Genomic DNA, 20,070 nt, shown 5'->3' with positions numbered 1-20,070 from the left:
AACTACAATGAGATTTTCATCAGAAGTTAACACAATCACTGTTCACATGCCTTCTCAGTATCTACAAGTGTTTCGTTCACTATTGTAACCTGGCCCTTTATCAGTTTTGTCTGTCTGCTGTCAGACTCAGCAGCTTCTACTCTGTTGTTTCTGTAGAGCTGATGGTGGTGGGGAGGGCTGGTTCTCCAGCTCCCCACAAACTAGTAGCTCTTGTCCTGGTGCCTCTGCCCCCATGCTGGGTTCCAAGGCAGGGCCCCAGGGGCTACTTACACAGCCACTGGGACATCAGGTACAGCTGCCTGGCATAGAGGTTGGAAAGCAAAGCATAAACCATTTAATAACTAGGATAAGGAGCTTCGCTGACATGAGAAATGTGTGGGGATTAACTCATCCTGAACGCTAAAAAAATCTAAAGGGTTCATTCCCCTCTCTCTGCTCACTGTTACACAGCAGGTTTTTTTCTACTTTTGCTTTTGCTTTCACCTGTATCATAAGTCAAATAAGATCGTTCTCTGTTGTCCTTTCATATTCATAAATTGCATGACTTATATGATGAAAAGACTACACGTTATATTTCATGTTATTTGTGGCTTAGCAAATGTCACAGTTAGAGGGATGTTTTTCTCTTCCCACCACAAAGCACTGACACGGATACAAATCTAAATGTCCATTCTGTGCAGTACTATAAACCACAAGTGGTTCACCTCCACTGAGAAGAAACCACATTCTTCAACCACTTCTGCATTTCCCACACAGCAGCCCACCCATGTCCTGCCAGCACTTGATAAGCAAACGGATGGATGCTGCCCTAGGCCCAGCCTTCCCCAGCTGGGACCAGCAGCTGGAGAGGACAGCGTGACTGCAGCTCTCCATGTGGCTCCCCTCCTCTGGAAAGCACCAGCTCCTCAGAGCTAGCTCAGAACCTAGAGGCACCTTGGTGCCAAGGCTCCCTCAGCAGCCTGGAGCAGGTAGGGCTAGAATGGCACAGCCTCACCAAGGCCACCAGGCTACTTTTGTTTTTACAAAGTGGGAGTTCTAGCATGAAGATGGAGAGCCTTGCTGAACTGAACTTAAAATGTTCTTGCAAAATATGATTGCATAAGCTGCATTTCACTAAGAAATGGCTGAACAAGTAGTTTGGAGAAAAGAGAATAGATAAGATAATGTAACAAATATTATCTTCTGGTACCCTTTTGATACAGTACAAGATGTGCTTAGGAATGTAAGGATAAACATAAACAGCAGGTTGGTTAAGAAATTTAATACTGAACTATTAGCTTTGGAATAAGTTGTAAATTTTGGGAGAGGGTGGTCTTGTCTTGAAAGAAACAGTATAGAAGTCATGTGATTTTTGGCAAGGGCTGGGTGCTTTCCTTCTTTCCAGAAGAAGATGCTCCCATAATTGTAAGCACGAATAAATAAATAAATAATACTGCTTCAAAATATGCGTTCCCTAGATTACCTGTTTGAATCGTAAATGTTTCTCACACAGTGCTGCTTCACAGGCTGCGGGACAGGATCATCCATACCCAGTCACACCACTGTTCCAGGGTGAATCTTGTAGTGGTAAAGTGAAGGTATTTTATACGATCACAAACCATCAGAACATTGGTTTCACCCACCGCCTGGGCCCACTTGTCTTAAGGGTGAGCATGAGAGAGTCATCTCTTTGAAAAGAAGCTCTACTTCTCTCTGCTAAGCTGGCTGAGAAAAAAAGAAAATACAGATGGATAAAGATGGGTAAAACAAGACCACCTTCCTGTGTCTCTTTCCTGCACCTCACAGCTCAGGCAAGGCACCAGAGCAGGGTTTAGTGAGTGCACATGGATGTGCAGGCACATTAGCACACATACTCGGATGGGGACAACTTATATGCCACTGTCCTACAGGCTCTTCTGGACTGACTTACGAATGAACACCCTTGCGATCTCTGTTCCCCAGACTATGCAAGTCAGCTCTAGTCAGCAGTAGCTTATTATCACCTTTCCTTTATTTGGCCAGGTGAACATTTGGCATCCCACCTGTATTTTCAGTGAAAATTATAAAGAAACAACTATTAAATAACAGAACTTAAACACTTCCAAAACAGGTTAGAAAACTGATCTTTTTATTAGGAACAAAATCATTGCAGGGAAAAGGAAAAAAAAAACCACCAAAAAAAGAATAGCTGGGTGTGAACACAGATAATTAAATGAACACCACAGGCTGCGCAACTTCTCTCCTGACCTCACAGTAACAGAAATCTTTGCCCTGTTGCTGGATGGTATCTTCAGCAGGGAAGGACGAAAAAACAGCTGTGTCCTATCTTCCTCATAAAGATGTCTCAAGTCTCAGATTCCCATCTCAATGTGAAATATCCTTCCCAGCCTGGGGTTACACCAGTGGCAGCACTAACAGCTCCCAGGGCTGACAGCAGCAAGGCAGCGCTAGGGCAAGCTGGAGCTGGGACACACCAGCCCAGCAGGACAGCCTGGCCCAGCTCTGTCACCCTCAGCACCCAAAATGCTGGCACCTTCTCCAGCGCAGCTCAGAGCATTGCTCAGCCCTCTAGGTTAAGCATGTGCTGGACTCGAACGTCCCCTGCCTGCTCCTGCCAGAAAGTGCAGAGGAGAAGCAAAACTGACTACACCCTCCCAGTTCAGTGACACTGGTCCCAGTTCACCCACCGTGGCTGCCGCTGTGCTGCCCACAGGCAACTGCCATCCCAAGCGCTTGGCGTCACATTTTTGTCATTCAACTCACAGCCTTTGAGGAATGTTTGTACTGAAAGGAGATGGTGCAGCACCATGAGAAAAAGAATTATTGTCTCCCTCTTACTGTGGCAAATCTGAGTCCTACAGCAGCCTTAAAAAGCAGAGACGGGCTGAATCACCAACAACACAGCACACAAGATCCAAAAATCTTCTAAAAAGAGTCACAGGACAAGGAAACAACAAGAACAACCACCTATGGCTGGGCGTCACTGCTGCACAGCTTGCCATGTAGACAGACGTGAAGGACTTTTAGGAAAGCATAGAGCCATCCCACCGGCTCCCCGGCTTGGGAGAGAAGCGTTTAGCTTAGATTTGATTTTGCTGGGGTGTGTGCAGACCTCGTCGGGTGGCATTTACAAGGCATACAGTAAATTTGTTTCCAAGGGATTCACGGCACTGTCAGCACAATATAAAACAGGGACAGAATAACAAGGGAAGAGAGGAATGCAGTACAGACCTCCCCATCCCTTTCGTCCCTGCTCTATACCATCTCTGCTTTTGCTCTACCATGCCTTTCTAGACCATCGGGCTAATTTAACTCAAACATGTCTCCCTCCCAGCTACCAAAATGCACTTATACAGCAAACACCTTGCTCTGGCAGCACAGCCCGCAGCACCCTCTGTGGTCTGACAGCCCTGCAGCCCCCAGCAGCTTTGCCATGGACTTTACCAAGGACCGAGTCCTTGCCATCTCATCACTTTGTCCTTCCACCCTGTAGGTCTACGCCAGCTGCTCTGTTTGCAAACCTCCCCTGCAGAACAGGACATGAGTAGCAGCAAGTCTTGCCTAAGCGATTCTATAAATTGCTGCTGTCTGTGCAAATAACACAGCACTGAAAAAGCCTACATGCACAGGCAGATGGCCAGTTTAATCACTTTGCAGTAGCTAAACCATTACACTAAAGGCACTAATGCTTGCACTTATGAACGATCGCAGCATTTTAATCAACTTTTCTGCCAAAATTACACACCCAAGCCCCAGGGCACCCTCCTGCCGCAAGCAAGCAAGCAAGCAAGCTAGTGATAGTGCTGTTTTAACTCACTGGCAACCCAAGTGGTTTGGTTCTGGTGAAAGGTAACCAGTAGCCCCCTGCCGTTACAGGGAATCAAAAAATGAGCAAGCCAGCATCACCTCCCAGGTTCTGCACATAGCAGCCCCTATCACCACCCCTGGCCCCATGCAGCAAGCAGTGAGGGCCAAATCACAAAGGGCCTGGAGCTCAGAGAAGCAATTCAGATAAACACCCAACACAGCAGGTACTTAGCTGAAACCTCCATCATGTTCTTTTTTGCAGGGTCTGTGAGAAATGCCTTGAAATCTCCTGAGAAGAGGCTTTCTTAGGAAATTTGTGGCACATCCTTGTTTCCATCTGGGACTGGCAGGCTACTTCGAGCCGCCTGTCAGGCCACGACTCTCAAAGGAAGCACTGGCTGGCAAAGATGAGGCAAGGCATGTGGTGTGCAAAGAGCTGGAGGAACTGCTGTCTCATTTCAGGCTGTCCTCTAGGGCTCCACGGCTTAATTGCAGATCTATTAACTGGCAAAGCATCAAAGAGCTGCCCGGTTTTGTTTGTTAGTAAACCCATCAGTGCATGGCAGCATGTGCTTTTTCCTACATTTTCTATTTTCTTTTTTAAATTAGGTTAGCAGGCCTGACACCTCACAGCTTTCCCCTGCCATGTTTTTCCAGACCAGTTCTTAATTCTTACACACAATAGGACTATGAGTTGCAAAGGACAGATGTTGTAGGCTTCAAGATAGGGTGGAACAGCAAGCACGTCAGATCAGTCATCAGCTGGATCGGGTGAACAGTCCAAGGCATTTTCCTGGCTTTCTACATCAACTATGACCTCTGGTATTGGCATTTCCTCAGGCTCCATCTCCACTGGCAAGTTTTCTTCCACTGGTGGCTGGGGCTCAACACTTTGAGCAGTCTGAGCAGCATCTGGAAAAGAAAGGAGTAATGGTTTATGAGTACCCACACCATGCTCAGTCTCATGGAAACCTTCGCCCCAGGCCCTGATACAGCATGCTGCCTAACCAACTCAGTCCTCCTTCCCCTGGCATCTGCAAGTCAAATTCCAGTTTTCTTTGTAACTACTCATTTATTCGGCTGTTCATTGTAGCTTTAGATACTTCAGTGCTGAAGCTCTCTGGGCTCAACTGCCCGAAATATACCAAAATACCAAAGCCAAATCTATTCATAAGCACCACAAAAGTGATCCAAGGGCTGGAGAACCTCACCCATGAAGACAGGCTAAGAGAGTTGGGGTTGTTCATCCTGGAGAAGAGAAAGCTCTGAGGAGACCTTATAGCGACCTTCCAGTACTTAAGGTGGGCTACAGGAAAGATGGGGGCAGACTTTTTCACAACTTTTTTGTCCTGTCACTTTTATCGTGACAGGACAAGGAGTAATGGTTTTAAATTAAGTGAGGGTAGATTTAGGCTGGATATAAGGAGGAAAATCTTCACAATGAGGGTAGTGAAACACTGGAACATGTTGCCCAGGGAAGTAGTGGAGGCCCCAACCCTGGAAAACTGAAGGTCAGCTTGGATGAGCAACCTGATGTAGTTAAAGATATCCCTGCTCCTACAGGGGAGTTAGACAGAAGAACTTGTAAAAGTCCCTTCCAACCCAAAGTATTCTAATATTCCACTTTTCTATTCAGCTATATTTGAGTAATTAAAGCTGGCTAACAGCACACATTTAATATGTTCTCACTGAAAAACTTTCCACACACACCTCTGCTTTTCTATTTGTAGAAAAATTAAACATGGGATGCTTTGTTAGTCAAATTGACAGTGTGTAAATTTTTAACTTAAAAAAAAAGTTCTACACTTTAAGTATATTAATATTAAACAACGACTTGATTGACTTAATTTTTTTTCTTTCTTGCACTGTGTTCATGAGTAGCACTTAATATTTTGAGGGCAGGATAAAACAGCATCTGAGGTTAGACGTAAAGCATAGCTGAGCTGCTGAAAGCTGTGCATGGTCCAGTGAGGGACGGCAGAATTGGAGACAGCAGTGCTGAGGCCAGGCTATGACCTATGTCATGTTGCTCCAATTCACGATGCCTGCTAGACCTACTTCAGTTACTGATGGTGCATTACTAAGGAAGGTGTTGCCAGAATTTCTGTTCGTGAAACAAAATTGAAGGAAACACAATGCAAAAAGTGAAGTACTAACATCAAGCACTCACAGGACATTTCTGAAAGGTTTTTATCTCTGCACTCTCTTGGCCATAAAATGCTAAAGCTGTGGTGGTTTATTCTCAGTTTCTCAGAAGGATTTAAAATGTGACAGTATTCCCACTTTAGCCCATTTCAGGAAATACACAAGCCTCTGACTTTGATGGGATTTTAGCTGTGTTCAGCATATTGATGGATGCTGTCCTGAAGTTGACTGCTTACAAAAACAATGCCAAGTCTAATAAAATGCTCTTTATGAGAAGGATGTGTGATAAAATCTCAGGAAAGCTGCTAAATTGGGGGAGTAGCTGGTTTTGAGATATGCATTTTAGCACAGGGGATACTGGAACAGATAGTCTGCAGTCTGCTGGCAGTACCCTCTGTAGGATGCTTACGAGATGGCTGCTGCTACATCTCATGGCTGTGTGAGGGCAAGACCCACTCCTTCGCAGAAGCAGAGCACGAGTAAGGTACTGATTAATGACCTGCCACAACTTCTTTTGTAAGCAGCACCTTCCTTCTGCTGGTGAGTCCCAGGCCCCTCTCTACAGTCAGCTCCACGCCCGCCAGTCACACACATCTATTTTGTCCCTCACCCTTCTAAGCTGGCTATTTGCCCAACTTAAACCACATCACAGAACCCACCAGGCTTTGGAGGGCAGTCGACTTGGGCAGCTTGAGCCTCAACATGGTCTCCATTGGGGGGGCTCTTCACAACTTCACTGCAGACCACGGACATCGTTAGTCCATCATCCTTCTCCTCCTCTGTAAAATCAAAATAAGAAACGTGAAGGTAAGAGTTCCCCCATATCCTAGCAGCCTTGACACATTCATTGGAAGGCCAGACCACCAACACATGCATATGTCTCCTCCTCATGTGTCACTGGCTCCATTCCCAGAGCAGGCAGATGCTGAGTACAGAGGGGCCTCTGCCAACCTGTCAGAGACCAGCTTGGCCATGCTGGCAGGATCACAGCTTGGGGTGACCTCAATGGGCATGGGCAGATTGTACTCAGGGTCTGGTGCTGACACAGGGCAGTGATCAGAAGCCTTCAGGTCCTTTCAGTATCAGACTTGGATGAAGCTCAGTTTTCTTTCCCATAGAAAAGATTTTTCTGCACTTCTTTCTGGCCAGGAGCACATGGTAGAAACCATGAGCTGAAAAAGGGAAAAGCAAGGCTTAATTCAAGCCCCTACTAGTTCTAACAGTTGCCTGTCAGCAAGTAGCTTTCCACTTCACTAAGTCAGGGGAGGGCTGGCTGGAAGATGAGCAACCACCAAGCTGAGACCAGTTTAGGCTGTTCCAGCCCCAGCCTGCACAAACAGAGTCTTCTGTAAGACCCATCCCAGGGAACTCCAGTGTTCTCCACTCACCTGAAGGCAGTGCGATGAACTTGTGTTTCCTTTTCATGCAACAACATATGACTGAGGACACAACCACCACCAGGATAACTGCACCCCCTGCGCATCCTGCCAGGATGTAAATAAACCATGGGTACTGCAGCAGGTCTCCTACAAGAAGGACAGAGCACTGTTAGTTACCAGGGTAGAAAAGCTGCTTTCTCCAAATGGGAGTAACCTTGCAGACAGTTTACAGCATGTGGGCATTATTATTGCTTTGCTTTCCTTTTCTTTGGATCAGGGAACCTGAAATGAACTGTGACACATTGTAATTTATGTCATATCGTTTAATTATGGTGTGGACTCTTTTGTTGAGAGGAGAGGCTTGTGTGACTGTGCCGTGCTTTTTTGTTTCTGCCTACTCTGACCAGTAACATCTTAGATAACTTGTAAGGCTTAAGCAAATTTACCAGGGAAGGTAGTGGCTTGAAAGATACTGCATTGCAATGAGTTTTGTGAAAACAGGCAGCTGAGAAGAGGAGGGAGACATAAGCCAGCATCTCCTGCTGAAAGAGAAGCTGCAGTCTACCCCCAGAGCTCGTATGAGGCCCCAGAGAAAGCTGCATAACTACTCCAAGCTCAAAGCAAGTCTGATCAGAGCCTGCACTTCCTCAGGGGCCAGAGGCTCCAGCCACTAAGGTCAGAGCTGTAGGAAACTGGCTTCGCTGCTGCTCGGGGAAGGTTTTCTCTTTATTGCCCTTCCCAGCTGGGAGGAGGCAGGAGCAGGAGGCAACAGCTACAGATAGCTGGGCAGAATTATTACCCAGCTCAGACCCAGCTCAGGGCTGCTTTGACCGGTCAGACGTTGCTGAGCAGGGAAGCTGGTAGAGGGCATCACAGACTTGCAGAAAAGAGATTGCGCCTTTGCTAAGACAGTTTGCTCCAAACTCTGGTAGCCAGTAGGAAAACTTCCCAATATGAAAAAACCCCATAGAGGTCAACTATCACTATGATACAAATTCCTTAGAAGCCATCCCTTTCATTAATCATTTGGCTTCTTTATTTCTGTGCGCATGCCTGCACAGTGCCAAACAAGGGAGACCAGCAGGCTCATTTGGAACTTGTTTTCAGGACTCCAAATGCACTACTTTCTGCATATTCCCAGAGGCAAACATTCCAGGACACACTACACACTGTCATAGTCCACATACCCACCAGAACGGTAGAAACAACTGGTGCGTCTGTGTGTGAAATCACACATCGTTCAAGTATTTTCAGAGTGCTTCCTCCAGTCTCTTTGGGGACAGTTACCAAGTTCAAAAAATCTATACTAAAAACTAAACTTTCAGCAAATGAGAAATCATTTCCCTAATAATTTTATTTCCTTTTGGATGAAAGCTTAGAGAATATTGCCAAAGGCATAAATACATGTTGGAAATATTTTTTGCTATTTGTTAAAAAGATAAAATTTTCAGATAAAATATTTATGTTACAAATTGGTAATAAACAAGTAACAAAACAAGCAGTGAGTGAATATAAGCCTTTTATATATGTTCACTTGTTAACTTCTGAATCCTCTGCTTTAGGTCCTGCGTGATCAGAGCTCAGAGCTCTTTGGCACTCGGGAAGTTTACAGTATTTTTGCCAAATTGTTTTATGCTAACAACTACTCAAGATCAGCCAAGAGGTTGTCCAAATAGGTGCTTTTACAAAGATCTTGTACCTACAGTGGAAAAATTATGTTCAGCCCCTTGCCTGGAGCAAATAATAACCAACAAAAATAATGAATTAGTCTTTAATTAATTTAATTTAATTCATTTCTCTCTTACCTTCATTTTACTAGTACTCAAAATTGCTTTAGTTTACATTTTACAAGTGTGGTTGCAATCAGTGACTAAGAAGTAGAATCGCTCCTACTTTTTGTTCTCAGATCCTTCCAAATACATGTTCATGCACATGTCCATCCCAGCAGAGCTACCACTAAATTCCCCCATGTGCTTTTCAAGAAGAAATGGGGAACCACTATCGCACCCAGGGGACTGGGCAGCCCCTCAGAATTAACAGTGGTAGTTGTCAGCACTCGCGTGATTTATCACAGGGCTTGACCAAACAGCTGATCAGTGTTTGCATCCTCATTCCCCGGTGCCTCAGCCAACTTGGGTCTGGCTATGCTGAACAGACTCTGAGCGATGTAGCTAGACAAAATTAAGACTAGTGCTCCACAAACACAAATGCCAGACTTCTACAGATTGGCCAGTGGTGCCAACACGATCAGACCAGCCCGTGGCATTTCTGTTGAACACCAGCACACATGATACAGTAATTCTATCAGCAATTTGGCTTTTAAACCAACTGTAAGCCAGCAGTAGAAGGAAAAACAGTACCTGCTGTGGACTTAAGAGTGTCTCAGACAATTTCTAAATTGCTAGGTGCTACTGCACAGTACACTACATCTAGTAGCAAGGTGATTAAATTAATTACAGCTAAATTAGCCAAAAGCCTTATGGTTAAATTATGCCACCCTGATATATTTTTGATGACCATCTTCACTGCCAGAGAAGAGAAAAACCTTCACTACCAGAGACACAAGTGAAACCACAGCCAAAGTTATATATTTTTATTTTTAATACATGTGAGCTTGCAACATGGGCCAGTGCATTGCATCATGAGGCTCACCAGTTTTGATCAGTCCTAGGACCCAGATACCCAGATTTTTTGCCTCAGTAAACTGTGGCCTCATTCAGGAGGAGTACTCTGCATTTATGGGTAGCTTGCAAATGGGTGAAGTCACAGCCTTCTCACAGAACTACATATCCGAGCAGGGACATGGAGGGAAAAAACCCTATATTTTGTAAGTACTGACTTGTGTCTTTACTCCACCTCTGATGGCAGGGCTCATGGAGAGACAGCTTTGTAGACTGGTAAATCTTTGTGCAGCTGGCCTAGATAAGGAGAAAAGGCACAAGGCAAAACACCTCAGCTGACCCCAGCAGCAACAGGGCTGAACTAGCAGAGGTGTTTTTACAGGGATGTTGCAGAAACTGGAAGACTGTCTGGGTAATGGACAAAGATCAGAGTAGGAAGCAGCATCACCGTGAAGTAGGAAAACAGACAGACAGGGATCCATCTCTGCTGCAGAGTTGGGTAAAAGGATCTCCTGAACAAACTTCCATCCCTTTTGTGGTTGTAGGCAGTGTCGGTCTGAGACACAAGAGGGAGAAGGAAGTCAAGGGGACACTTTCTAAAGGGAGGATGTGGTAAGTCTGGAAGGCAGCTGTCACAGGGCAGAAGAGTTTGGCATTATACAGACAGCAACAACTCCTTAGTTTTCTGCTGCAAGAGACCAGAAGGGAGATTTTCTGGAGACTTCGTTACTCACCATAACTGCAAGACAGCACAACAGGCCTGGTCCTCATGACACTGTTCCCATGTTTAACTTCACATACGAATTCCCCAGGCACGTTTTTTTCCAGAAGAACCTTCTTCCCACCATCCTTAACGCAAGCCTCAGGGGCACTCAGCGCACTGCCATTCAGCAGCCAGTGAAAGCTGAGGCTCTCGTTGCTCATCACATCGCAGGACAACTTTCCGGTCCCATTAGGAAAGCACTGGATACCAATGGTTGGCTCTGGTCACACAAAGCACAGGTCAGCAGGAACAGAGAGGAAGGAGAGAGATGAGGAGTGGACTCAGCAGTGAACATGAGCTGGACAGGAGCTTCCCTTACCAGCAGTCTTACTACCACCTCATTTACTGGTAGCCAGGGAGCGCAAATGAGCAACCAGACTCTTCAATGCCTGCCCCCAGCTCTGAAATGCTTAGCAATGCCCACCCAACCCTACTAGTGACTCTTTGTCCCTATTTTTGGGGTGGCACAAAAATCTGATGTATCTTCATTTTCCTTGTTTAAACTGAAAAAGCAGAAAACAAAAATCTCTAGACTGACAGGACAGTGGAAACACCAAAAGCATCTGCCAGCCAGATGCTTCCTCTGTAACTAACAGATAACTGTAGCTTCAGAGGAGACTCAGACTTCTTCTCCACCACAGGTTTGTATTTTCACTGTCTCTCTGCTTCTTCTTCCATGTTAGAGAGGAACTAGTACAAATCATGCCCAACATAGGCACCAACACCAGACACCCGCAGTTAGGATGACCTCGACTAGGACAATTGAAAATGAAGCAACAAATCATTGATCTTATTACATTTTTCTGAATTTCTCTCTTTCAGTCTACTGCGAGGAGACAGCCTATTTCCTACATTTGCCACTTTGCAAAGGCAGACTAGACAGAGAAGTGGTATGGTTTTAGGACAGTAAGAGTCACATTGAGAATGTCTGTGCAAAGTTCTATGTAAATCAGTTTAGAAATCACTTTCTTCATCTAGGACATCATCTTCAGCCAAAATTCACTGCCTCCAGGAATACCTTTGCTGTGAAACTGTTTCCCTGACTTGGATGTGGCAACAGAACAAAAGTAGGAGGTAAAAGTTCCAAAAGTAAATCCACTGAAATGGAGGTTAAACCCAGGACACTTCTGTAGTCTTTGCCTACTTCCAGTAAAAGCCCCTGATCTTCATGCCAAGGAGTCACATTTTTGACCTACTCTCCGCAGCAGTTCTGCCTGTTTGCACATCAAATATGCAAGGATTCCTTTGTCTTCACTGAGACCAATTTGCTCAGACATTTTCATTACAACTTCACACAATTAAATTTCTCTTAGCAGCTTGTGTTAGCTTCCTGCAAAAGGAATAGTGGAGATGAGGGCCGGAGCAATGGTTGCTGGCTGGCTGGAATGCTATTCAGCAAGGGGCAAACCCATTTAAGCCTTCTCCGTATTAACCCAAGCAGTGAGCTGGATCCTGTATAGAAGTGATGGTTTCTGTGTTCTCACCCTGTAGACGGACGAGCAGACACACAAAGGGGAGCAGAAATTCTGAGGCTGCAAGGAGGACAGCAGGGAGACTGGGACTCGGAAGTCCCTGAACACACCTGGAAGATGCTGAACTCCAAGATGCTTGAGGGCAGCCAAGAATCAGAAAATCACACCCAGATTCCTTTAGTACCTTTCCTTGCCTGTATGAAGCAGGGGAAAAAACCCAGCATACCGCAACCCAGATCTGCATAGAAGTCCAGCTCAGTTTCCAGAGCTGAGCCAGGTAAGTTTAACTCCTTAAGGAAGTGTATCCACAGCCAACAAAATGCTGTCGTTCAGTGAGAGCTCTTACAAGAGGCAATAGGAAGAGTACTCTGGAAATGGACTGAAATCTCCAGCTACATGTCTACATACCATAGGCTCAACTTTACAAACACTTCATGCTGCTGTCAGTTACATCAGGGAAAAATAGCATGTAGTTAACTGACTGGCTACTTCAAGGGAGGCTCAACAAACCAGAGAGACTGACAATGTGGATACAAAAAGCGTCCCTTAGTTTATACTAACCATTACTGCTCCCTGAGGTGCTAGAGGCTTATAAAGCTACTCCAGAGGCACCTGTAGCCCCTGCAAGCTCAAGCAGTCCCTTAGGAAGAATTCAAGGCAATGGCTTGCAGCCAGTCTCCCAAGTTTAAAAGCTATTTGTTGCTAAGAAGGCTACTTACCAAATACTTGCAGTGTAAAAAGTCTGGTGGTGTTGTTAAAAACGAACTCATAGTTTCCTTCATCCTCTTTGTCCACACTCCTCAGCACTAGAGACCCATTCCGCAAGTTCAGGCATCTGCCAGCAGAAGTGCCGCACTCGGCGAACAAAGTATCGTTTAAGACGGCTGTCAAGCATTTCGCATCCTTCTTGCTCATTTTGGAGAGGTTCTGCAGATTCTGAATTCCCACAGAAAAGACTGCTGAGCCACCGCTGAGCACACCAGTCCGGGTGACAGAGCCTGAAAGGAGAAGCATAGAGTTTGGGCAGAGGGATTGTCATGTCCATCCATCCCTTCTCAGCTGCCTCTCAGAAAGGCAAACACCCAGGGGAGATGTAAGAGGGACAGACCCACGCCTAGTCACAGGCTGGGGAGACCAGTAATTGAAAAACAGAGGAGTGGGAAGCCTTCCATAAAGGCCAACTTTTCCCCCTGATAATATGGGAGTGGTGCGCACACCATACAAATGGGGCAGTGGAAGGCTGAGCAGCTGGTCTTTTCTTTCCCTAAATTTGATGCAACCATCTACCACCCTCCCTCAGAGCTGAGAGACTGTGCAAAGAAAGATCCTCAGGGTGTCAATGGTATCAATCGTGTACAGAGCGTAGCAAAAACTGCTGCCTGAACAGCTGTTTTAACCTAACGAGTAAGGTCACAGTCTTAACTCAAACAGGTCTCTCAGTATCCTTGCACATAAACCCAAGATGGCTAAATGGCAGGGTGACAGCAGCACGGGGACTAACCCAAGGTCACACCAAGCATTAGGAGCAGGACCACATCGCTCTCCAGCCACTCCAGACAGCGTTCTGCATACAAGAACCTTATATTCTCCAAGATGCAGTATGAGAAATTACTGTATTGTTAGTTTACTAAAAAAATAATCTGTCTTACTTTGGTCTGACTGCCCCTTTCATGCATTAGCAGTTACGCTATCCCCAAACCTGGTAGAGTCCTTAAAAGATCTTGGAGCAAAATTAAGGTGTCCGCTCACCTAGGAAAATCTGTGCCAACTTCATAAAGAAAAATCCCACTTACCATGAGTAACAGTTATCATCACCAGCAAGTACTGCAGAGTAAAAGGAGAGCTGAAATCCATTTTAAAGAGCTCCTTGCATCATATGCTGAGAAGACGATCTGGCTACAGAGCTCAGTGAATATAGCATTCAGGAAATGATGTCAGAAGCAAGAGTGAAAAAAAAAAAAAAAAAAAAAAAGAAACTCCATAGTGGACAGGTTGAATAATGTTTCAAAATAGACCTGCAAGGTTTTGGGTGATTGAACTCAGGCTGAACCAACACAAGCCACAATGGACTCTGCAAAGTCGTGCACCTCGAAGCTAGCTGCAAGTGTGAGAATAGGGCTGAGAGGTGAGGAGAGACAAAAATATCTCCTGCTCAGCTCACCTCATTTAAGAAGATGCTAACAATGAGACTGGGTAAAGGTAAAACATCTATTTCTTTCATCCTTTCGCACTCTATGGAAGTACAGCATCCCCACCCAGGGAACAGAAAGCAGTCCAGTCAGATGAAGCACTGCACATGCAGACCAGCTGATTTTCTGAAATACCAACCACAATCAATCATGGAGAGTCACACCAACAGGAGGTGTGGGAGAAGGCTCTCCCCTCTGTGTGCAAAGGCTGTGCTGCCTGCCTGAACCTTGATGGACTCTTCTAGTGACTGAATGGTACTTGCCATGCAGGAAAGGGCTCCATACAGCTGTCCCAGACAAAGAATAAAGGTTGCGGGAAGTTAAGTTGCTTTGCAAAACTAGACTGAATGCAACCCAAAAACTACCTCAGCTCTGTTTGGAGTGCAGATCCCAGAGAAGAGACTGAAAATACAGTCTTAAAGAACCACTGTGAATCCATTATCTACAGGGCCACACAAGGCCAGGTAATTTGCTCAAAAATATTGAAATGGCTTAAAGCACACTGGCATTTTGCACTGAGTGCCAAAGTGGATTACACAAGCAACGCAGCAGAAACTGTCTCTCTCACCAGAGGAACTAAACCTCCATAGCATTACACCCAACATCTAAATTTTTTTATATGTACTTAGCAGATGTGCAGGGGGAATTCCCAGGATGTGGCTGGAAATCTTGTATTTTCAAGCTGTTTCTCCAAACACGTGGGCACAGCCTGTTAAAGAAGCTCCACATGGTGGAATTACTCGTATACACACATTTCTGCAAAATGGTTAAACCCCTCGTGTTGCTGTCTGCACTATTGTCCAAGCAATTTGGCTCTGCTTTAGAATTCCACATTTCGGCCAATGGTTTGGCCTCTCTGACTTCTTAGCAATGACAATTACAACTCACCTCCTGCTCCCAGTGTGCAAAATTTACAGCTTTACTCAAGGCTACCCTAGGACCATACTGCCTTTATCATATGTGCATAGGACAGGCCTAAATTGATCTAAGATGTGACAGAAATAGCCTTCTCTGAGAAAAGCAGTGAAGTGAGTCTTCAGACTCACAGCAGTGCAGACGAAGGGCAAGAGAGAAAAGTATTTACAGTAAGAAACACTTTCATTTCCTTCTGTGCTGCTGAAATGACATGAAGAAAATCTCTCTCAAATACCACTGCTAGACTGGGGCTAACCATCTGCCTCAGATGTGCAGATTCAACATCATTTCACCTTCATGCTTGAAGGGCAACCTGATGGAGCTTAGAGTTGCAGTGCTGTGGTGGGGACACCCGACAGAACGGACAGCACGTGCAAAGGTTGCATCAAAATAACACCCCAAAATGTTCAGAATATCAGAAAAACAACAAAATGCAAAAGGGGTCTGCATACAGCCAAATCCAGCAAAAGTTCACCTTCTCCAGCCAATGAGAGCAGCTTTACAGAGCTCATTTACAGATTTGCAGTAAAATCAAAGAAAAATACAGCCTTTCTACCTTAGCTCTGTGGTTGCAGAAGTGACTCTGCATGACCGTGACATTGCAGTGTCCTGTATTCAGTCTCCCTCTCAGTGACTCCAGGGCAAATGAGTACATTTATGAGTTCAATATTTCTGACTGTAAGTGCTCCATATATCACGCAGTACATGAAGTCCCATTAGGCTCCTTCTGTCCCTTACATCCTCACTAGCTTAAAAAAAAAAAAAAGACATCACACCCAGGATCAAGATGACAGCATATGCACAAGTTGTGTTGTCATCAATCAGCAGCCTCCTCTTAAGAACAACCCTCTCAAATTTCATATATAATGATTTATTTACATGAGATTAGACACTAATTTCTAACATCAGCTAATGAATATTCACTACACCCTTGGCTAGCCATAGAATTCACTTCCCCTTTTTATATAAAGTTTTCTGTGATTATTGTAGACAAAAAACACCTTGGGAGGCTTAACAGAAACCAGAAGCAGAAGAAGGAGAACAAGAAAAAAAAAGATAAGAACTTGTAGTTAGGTGGTGAACTAAAATCATTTTTTACTTGGTGAGCTGCAAGCTCACAGGGACATTTTGTCCTTTCAGCCACTGATGGCATCATGAATGGAGATTCATCCCATATATAACATGGCCCATTGATGGAGCACAGAGGTTTGGAAAATCTGAGCTCGTATGTGAAGCAGGAAATAAGCTATGAAGTAATACAAAGGAATTTGTACGTACTAACTCTGCTCATCTTCTTTCTAATAGGCTGGTAAATGTAAGCTGTGCGCCTATTTTAACTGTTGTTAGTGCACATCAGTGTTAGCTGGGGAAAGACACAGGCCTAGATTTACACAGAGGGAGGTGGCCCAGCTAAATGTCAGTAACTCAACATGTGGAAACAGAAAATAAGCCCACATCTCCGGCAATGCACAAGGCTGGCTCTGCAGCCTGATGTGGTCTCCCTGCCCCAGCACCAGCCCCAGGCCAGGAAACACTGCTGGCTGTGTGTGGTCCATCCGTCCGTCCGTCCGTCCGTCCATCCATCCATCCATCCATCCATCCATCCATCCATCCATTCTTCCTCCTATGGTAGAGCAGCACAGCCACAGCTGCACTACACACTGTCAGGGAAGCTACAACCTGGACTGTGCAGCACTGGGATGGGGGAGAAGCCTGCAGCCGTGTTGGCTTCCCTGGCCAGTCCACACCTACAACTATTCAGACATGAGAGGTTGCTTGGTTTTTTTAAAACACGCTTTGAGCAGCTCTTACAAGAGTTTAACTGTACATCCACAAGGCAGGAAGAGGGAGCAAGCTTGAGAGATGCTTCTGTGTGGGGGCAGCTGGACCCAAGGGACGGATGAAGATACAGGATTTACGAAGATTTGTATTCACAAGAATATGAATTTTTTCTTTGAAAAATGAAACTAGTCAGAGAGCTATGCTTGAACTCTGAAATTTCGTGATCAAAGAAATAGCAATAGCAAGCAAAAAATAGCAAAGATAAACACAGAAAGGTGTATCCTTACATGGTGATAAAGATAGAGTTACTCAATTTGTTTCTCTAACAGCAGAGCTGTGAAATTAGAGTTAGTCGACAACTTATTTATGAATTGTTCATGCATAATCAGGGTATTCTTGCAGATTGTGTCCAGGGCAAGTGACTTTTGGACAAAATATACTGGCATAGCAAGAAGAATGACCAGGACCTCTGGTCGTAGATGGAAGCTTTCTTGTGTCAGGGACTCCAGAGCTCTATACGGAGCTGTAAAATGGAAATAAACCTGCAGACTCATAGACTGCAGATACAGCCAGCCAGGAACACGGACCTACATAGGATTTCCCAGACAGCCCCAAAGCACACCCTGCCAAATACTCTATGCTCTGTGTGAATCCTGCTCCACTGACCCTTGTCCCACACAGTGTTGTGCAGCACTCACAATACACATGTTCATGATACAGAGACAGCTCGTCAGCCTGATCTGCAAAGTCCAGCCAGCTGCAGCTGGTTTGCATGGTCCTGGAGGTGCAGAGAAACCAAGAGGCTGTGTTGCAGCTGTGGACAAGACAGCATTTTACTGTTCTTAGAGCTGATCCACACCTACATACACGTGCCATTCACCTCAGTGGGTGCACATCACGCTGTCTGCCAGCATGTCTCACAGACGAGAGGCTATTCCCCACCACATGGACCAGAGCAGAGAGGTCTCATGTGTCGAGTCTTAGGAAAGCAGGCAGACCAGCTATGACTCTAACGTTTCTGCCTACCACCTGAAATCTCCCATTTGCCACAACTTCCACAGAAAGTTGCACCTGGAGAATGTCTCCTGACCAGCTCTCACCTGCATCCTGGATAAGGAAAATCGGGAGAAGAGAAGGAAACTGGACTTCTGTTCTCATTCCTCCTATCTCTGCCTCAGGAACAACCTGCAGGTGGTCCCCCTTTCAGCTCAATCCATCCAGCTTCCACCAGGCTGGTTCTCACCCTCTGGCAACACCCAGCCCTGAGTGGCACCCCATAGCCACCACTTGGCAGCACAACTTGAGGTTTAATCAGAGGCCACTGTGAGGAGAAAAGACAGTGAAGGAGACACATTGTTGCACTATTTTTCCAGCTTCCAGCACAAAGAGACCATAAAAAAAGACTGTTCTGAGTCAGATTGAAAGTTTGCTTCAGCCATTAGGCCTCTCCAATCACAGCTGATATTAGAGCCTTAACTAGAGATGCTGTCTCTGTGACAGGGCCACTCAAAGTGACCCACAAATTGCAAAAAGCTCATTGCAAAAACATGCTGAGATCAGGAACTGCTACAGGAAGGCTCTTGGCCTAATTATAGACAAGGTACACATGGTTTCTTCAGCCTGTAGTACCTCTGGGGGAAGGATAGTCCAACAATTGCGAGAGTCAGGGTCAAGATTTCTGGAGCTCCCGGGATGCCGCTATGGGGACTCCAGTGACAGGGGTCCACAGGAATGCTCTCACTTTGCACATATCCACTTTTCATGTGGATATTTTCAGCTTTCTCTTACCATGGGATGGAAGGAACATCCCAGAGCCTGCAAACATGGATGAGGACTTTGTTGTGTTGAGTGTTTAGCGGCAGGGCTGATAAAGTGAAAACCTGTATGGATACCCTCTCTGAGCCACAAAGAGGTACCTGGGAGATCTCCCAGCAGCAGGCCTGCCACACCTCAGACACCTCTCCATGAGACACACATCACTGGTCCTTGTTTAACACTTCCTGCCACAGCCTTTGATTTTGCAATGAGATGCTGGAGCTATCTGGGACCCGCCAAACCAGGTGTTGCTGTTCCGTCTAAAGCGTATAATTCAGGTAACAGTGCATGGCAGGGAGGATCCTGGAAAGGTAAGAAAGATGAGACTTTGCATAGTATCCAAGAGCAAATGAAGGGTCTAGTCTGCATAATCCATCTGCTCAAAGTAACCCAAGTAGAAAAGCTCACAGTAGCACTTTGATTTCACATGCACAGTGCCCACCTGCCTCACACTCTGGAAGAGCTGCCCTGTAGTGCACAGCAAAGCAGTCCCATGCCTTCAGAATATGGAAATAACAAGCTGGAGAGAGATCTTCTCCAGCTCCCATTTTCTGACAAGTTAAAATCCAAGCACTTGTCACAGATCCTGCATTTCATACACAAGCTGCTCCCTCCCAGCTCTCTCTCAGATGCTGAATGAGACTGATCAGGGCTGCAGACAGCTCAGGATGAACATCATGCATTCACTTCTAACTCCACTGCTGCTAAGCAGCTATGGGGGAGGGGGTTGGGGCGTGCACCCACCAAAAAGCAAACACATGGAAGAGGCACTGTGCCACACTGCTTTTTGGGGTGTTGGAGTACAGTGAGTGCTGAGCTCCATGAACACAGTCTGACACCAGATATCATCTTGTCTCAACACTTCTGCCACATATCCTAACCCTACCCACACACCCTGCTTGGGGCACAGGCTCAGTATGCACCTGGTGAAGGCATCAGTTCCATTGCTGTAGATCCTAGCACCACCTACCAACTGGCACCTGACCTTGATGCTCAACTATTGCCTCTCTGCCAGGTAAGATGAACAAGAAAATGAGGATCTCAGTTGTTCAGGTCAAGCATACCACTCTCTGACATAGCTCTACTAGTCTGGCTCACAATGACAAAAGAAGACTCCATATATGGAATAACCACTAGAAACTGCACAATTTATATTTAGCACCACTGCATGCAGGATGAAATGCTTTGCATTTGCTTTGAAAA

General features: G+C 45.6%; 1 protein-coding gene across 1 annotated transcript; it reads right to left on the bottom strand.

Annotated features, from left to right (window-relative positions):
• Window positions 1-2,403: 2,403 nt before the first annotated feature.
• LOC138727297 (uncharacterized) lies at window positions 2,404-14,086 on the bottom strand. The gene is made up of 6 exons (XM_069869652.1): window positions 13,960-14,086; window positions 12,886-13,164; window positions 10,666-10,914; window positions 7,320-7,457; window positions 6,591-6,710; window positions 2,404-4,698 (listed from the first exon to the last, which is right to left on the bottom strand). The coding sequence occupies exons 1-6, from the start codon at window positions 14,018-14,020 to the stop codon at window positions 4,538-4,540; spliced, it is 1,008 nt and encodes a 335-aa protein (XP_069725753.1). The 5' UTR covers window positions 14,021-14,086; the 3' UTR covers window positions 2,404-4,537.
• Between the last annotated feature and the right edge of the window lie 5,984 nt (window positions 14,087-20,070).

Source organism: Phaenicophaeus curvirostris, chromosome 1 (assembly GCF_032191515.1).
Source record: "Phaenicophaeus curvirostris isolate KB17595 chromosome 1, BPBGC_Pcur_1.0, whole genome shotgun sequence".
NCBI lineage: Eukaryota > Metazoa > Chordata > Aves > Cuculiformes > Cuculidae > Phaenicophaeus > Phaenicophaeus curvirostris.
Note: the sequence above shows the minus strand (reverse complement) of the source record. Positions and strands in the feature narration are given on the sequence as shown.

Bases quoted from the DNA above. Each gene is read 5' to 3' on its own strand.
- LOC138727297 (XM_069869652.1), bottom strand. From the start codon at position 14,020: ATGGATTTCAGCTCTCCTTTTACTCTGCAGTACTTGCTGGTGATGATA. The intron at 13,165-13,959 runs GTAAGTGGGATT...TTCTCCTTTCAG, and splicing joins GATGATAACTGTTACTCATG to GCTCTGTCACCCGGACTGGT. The intron at 6,711-7,319 runs GTGAGTGGAGAA...TTGATTTTACAG, and splicing joins GTTCATCGCACTGCCTTCAG to AGGAGGAGAAGGATGATGGA.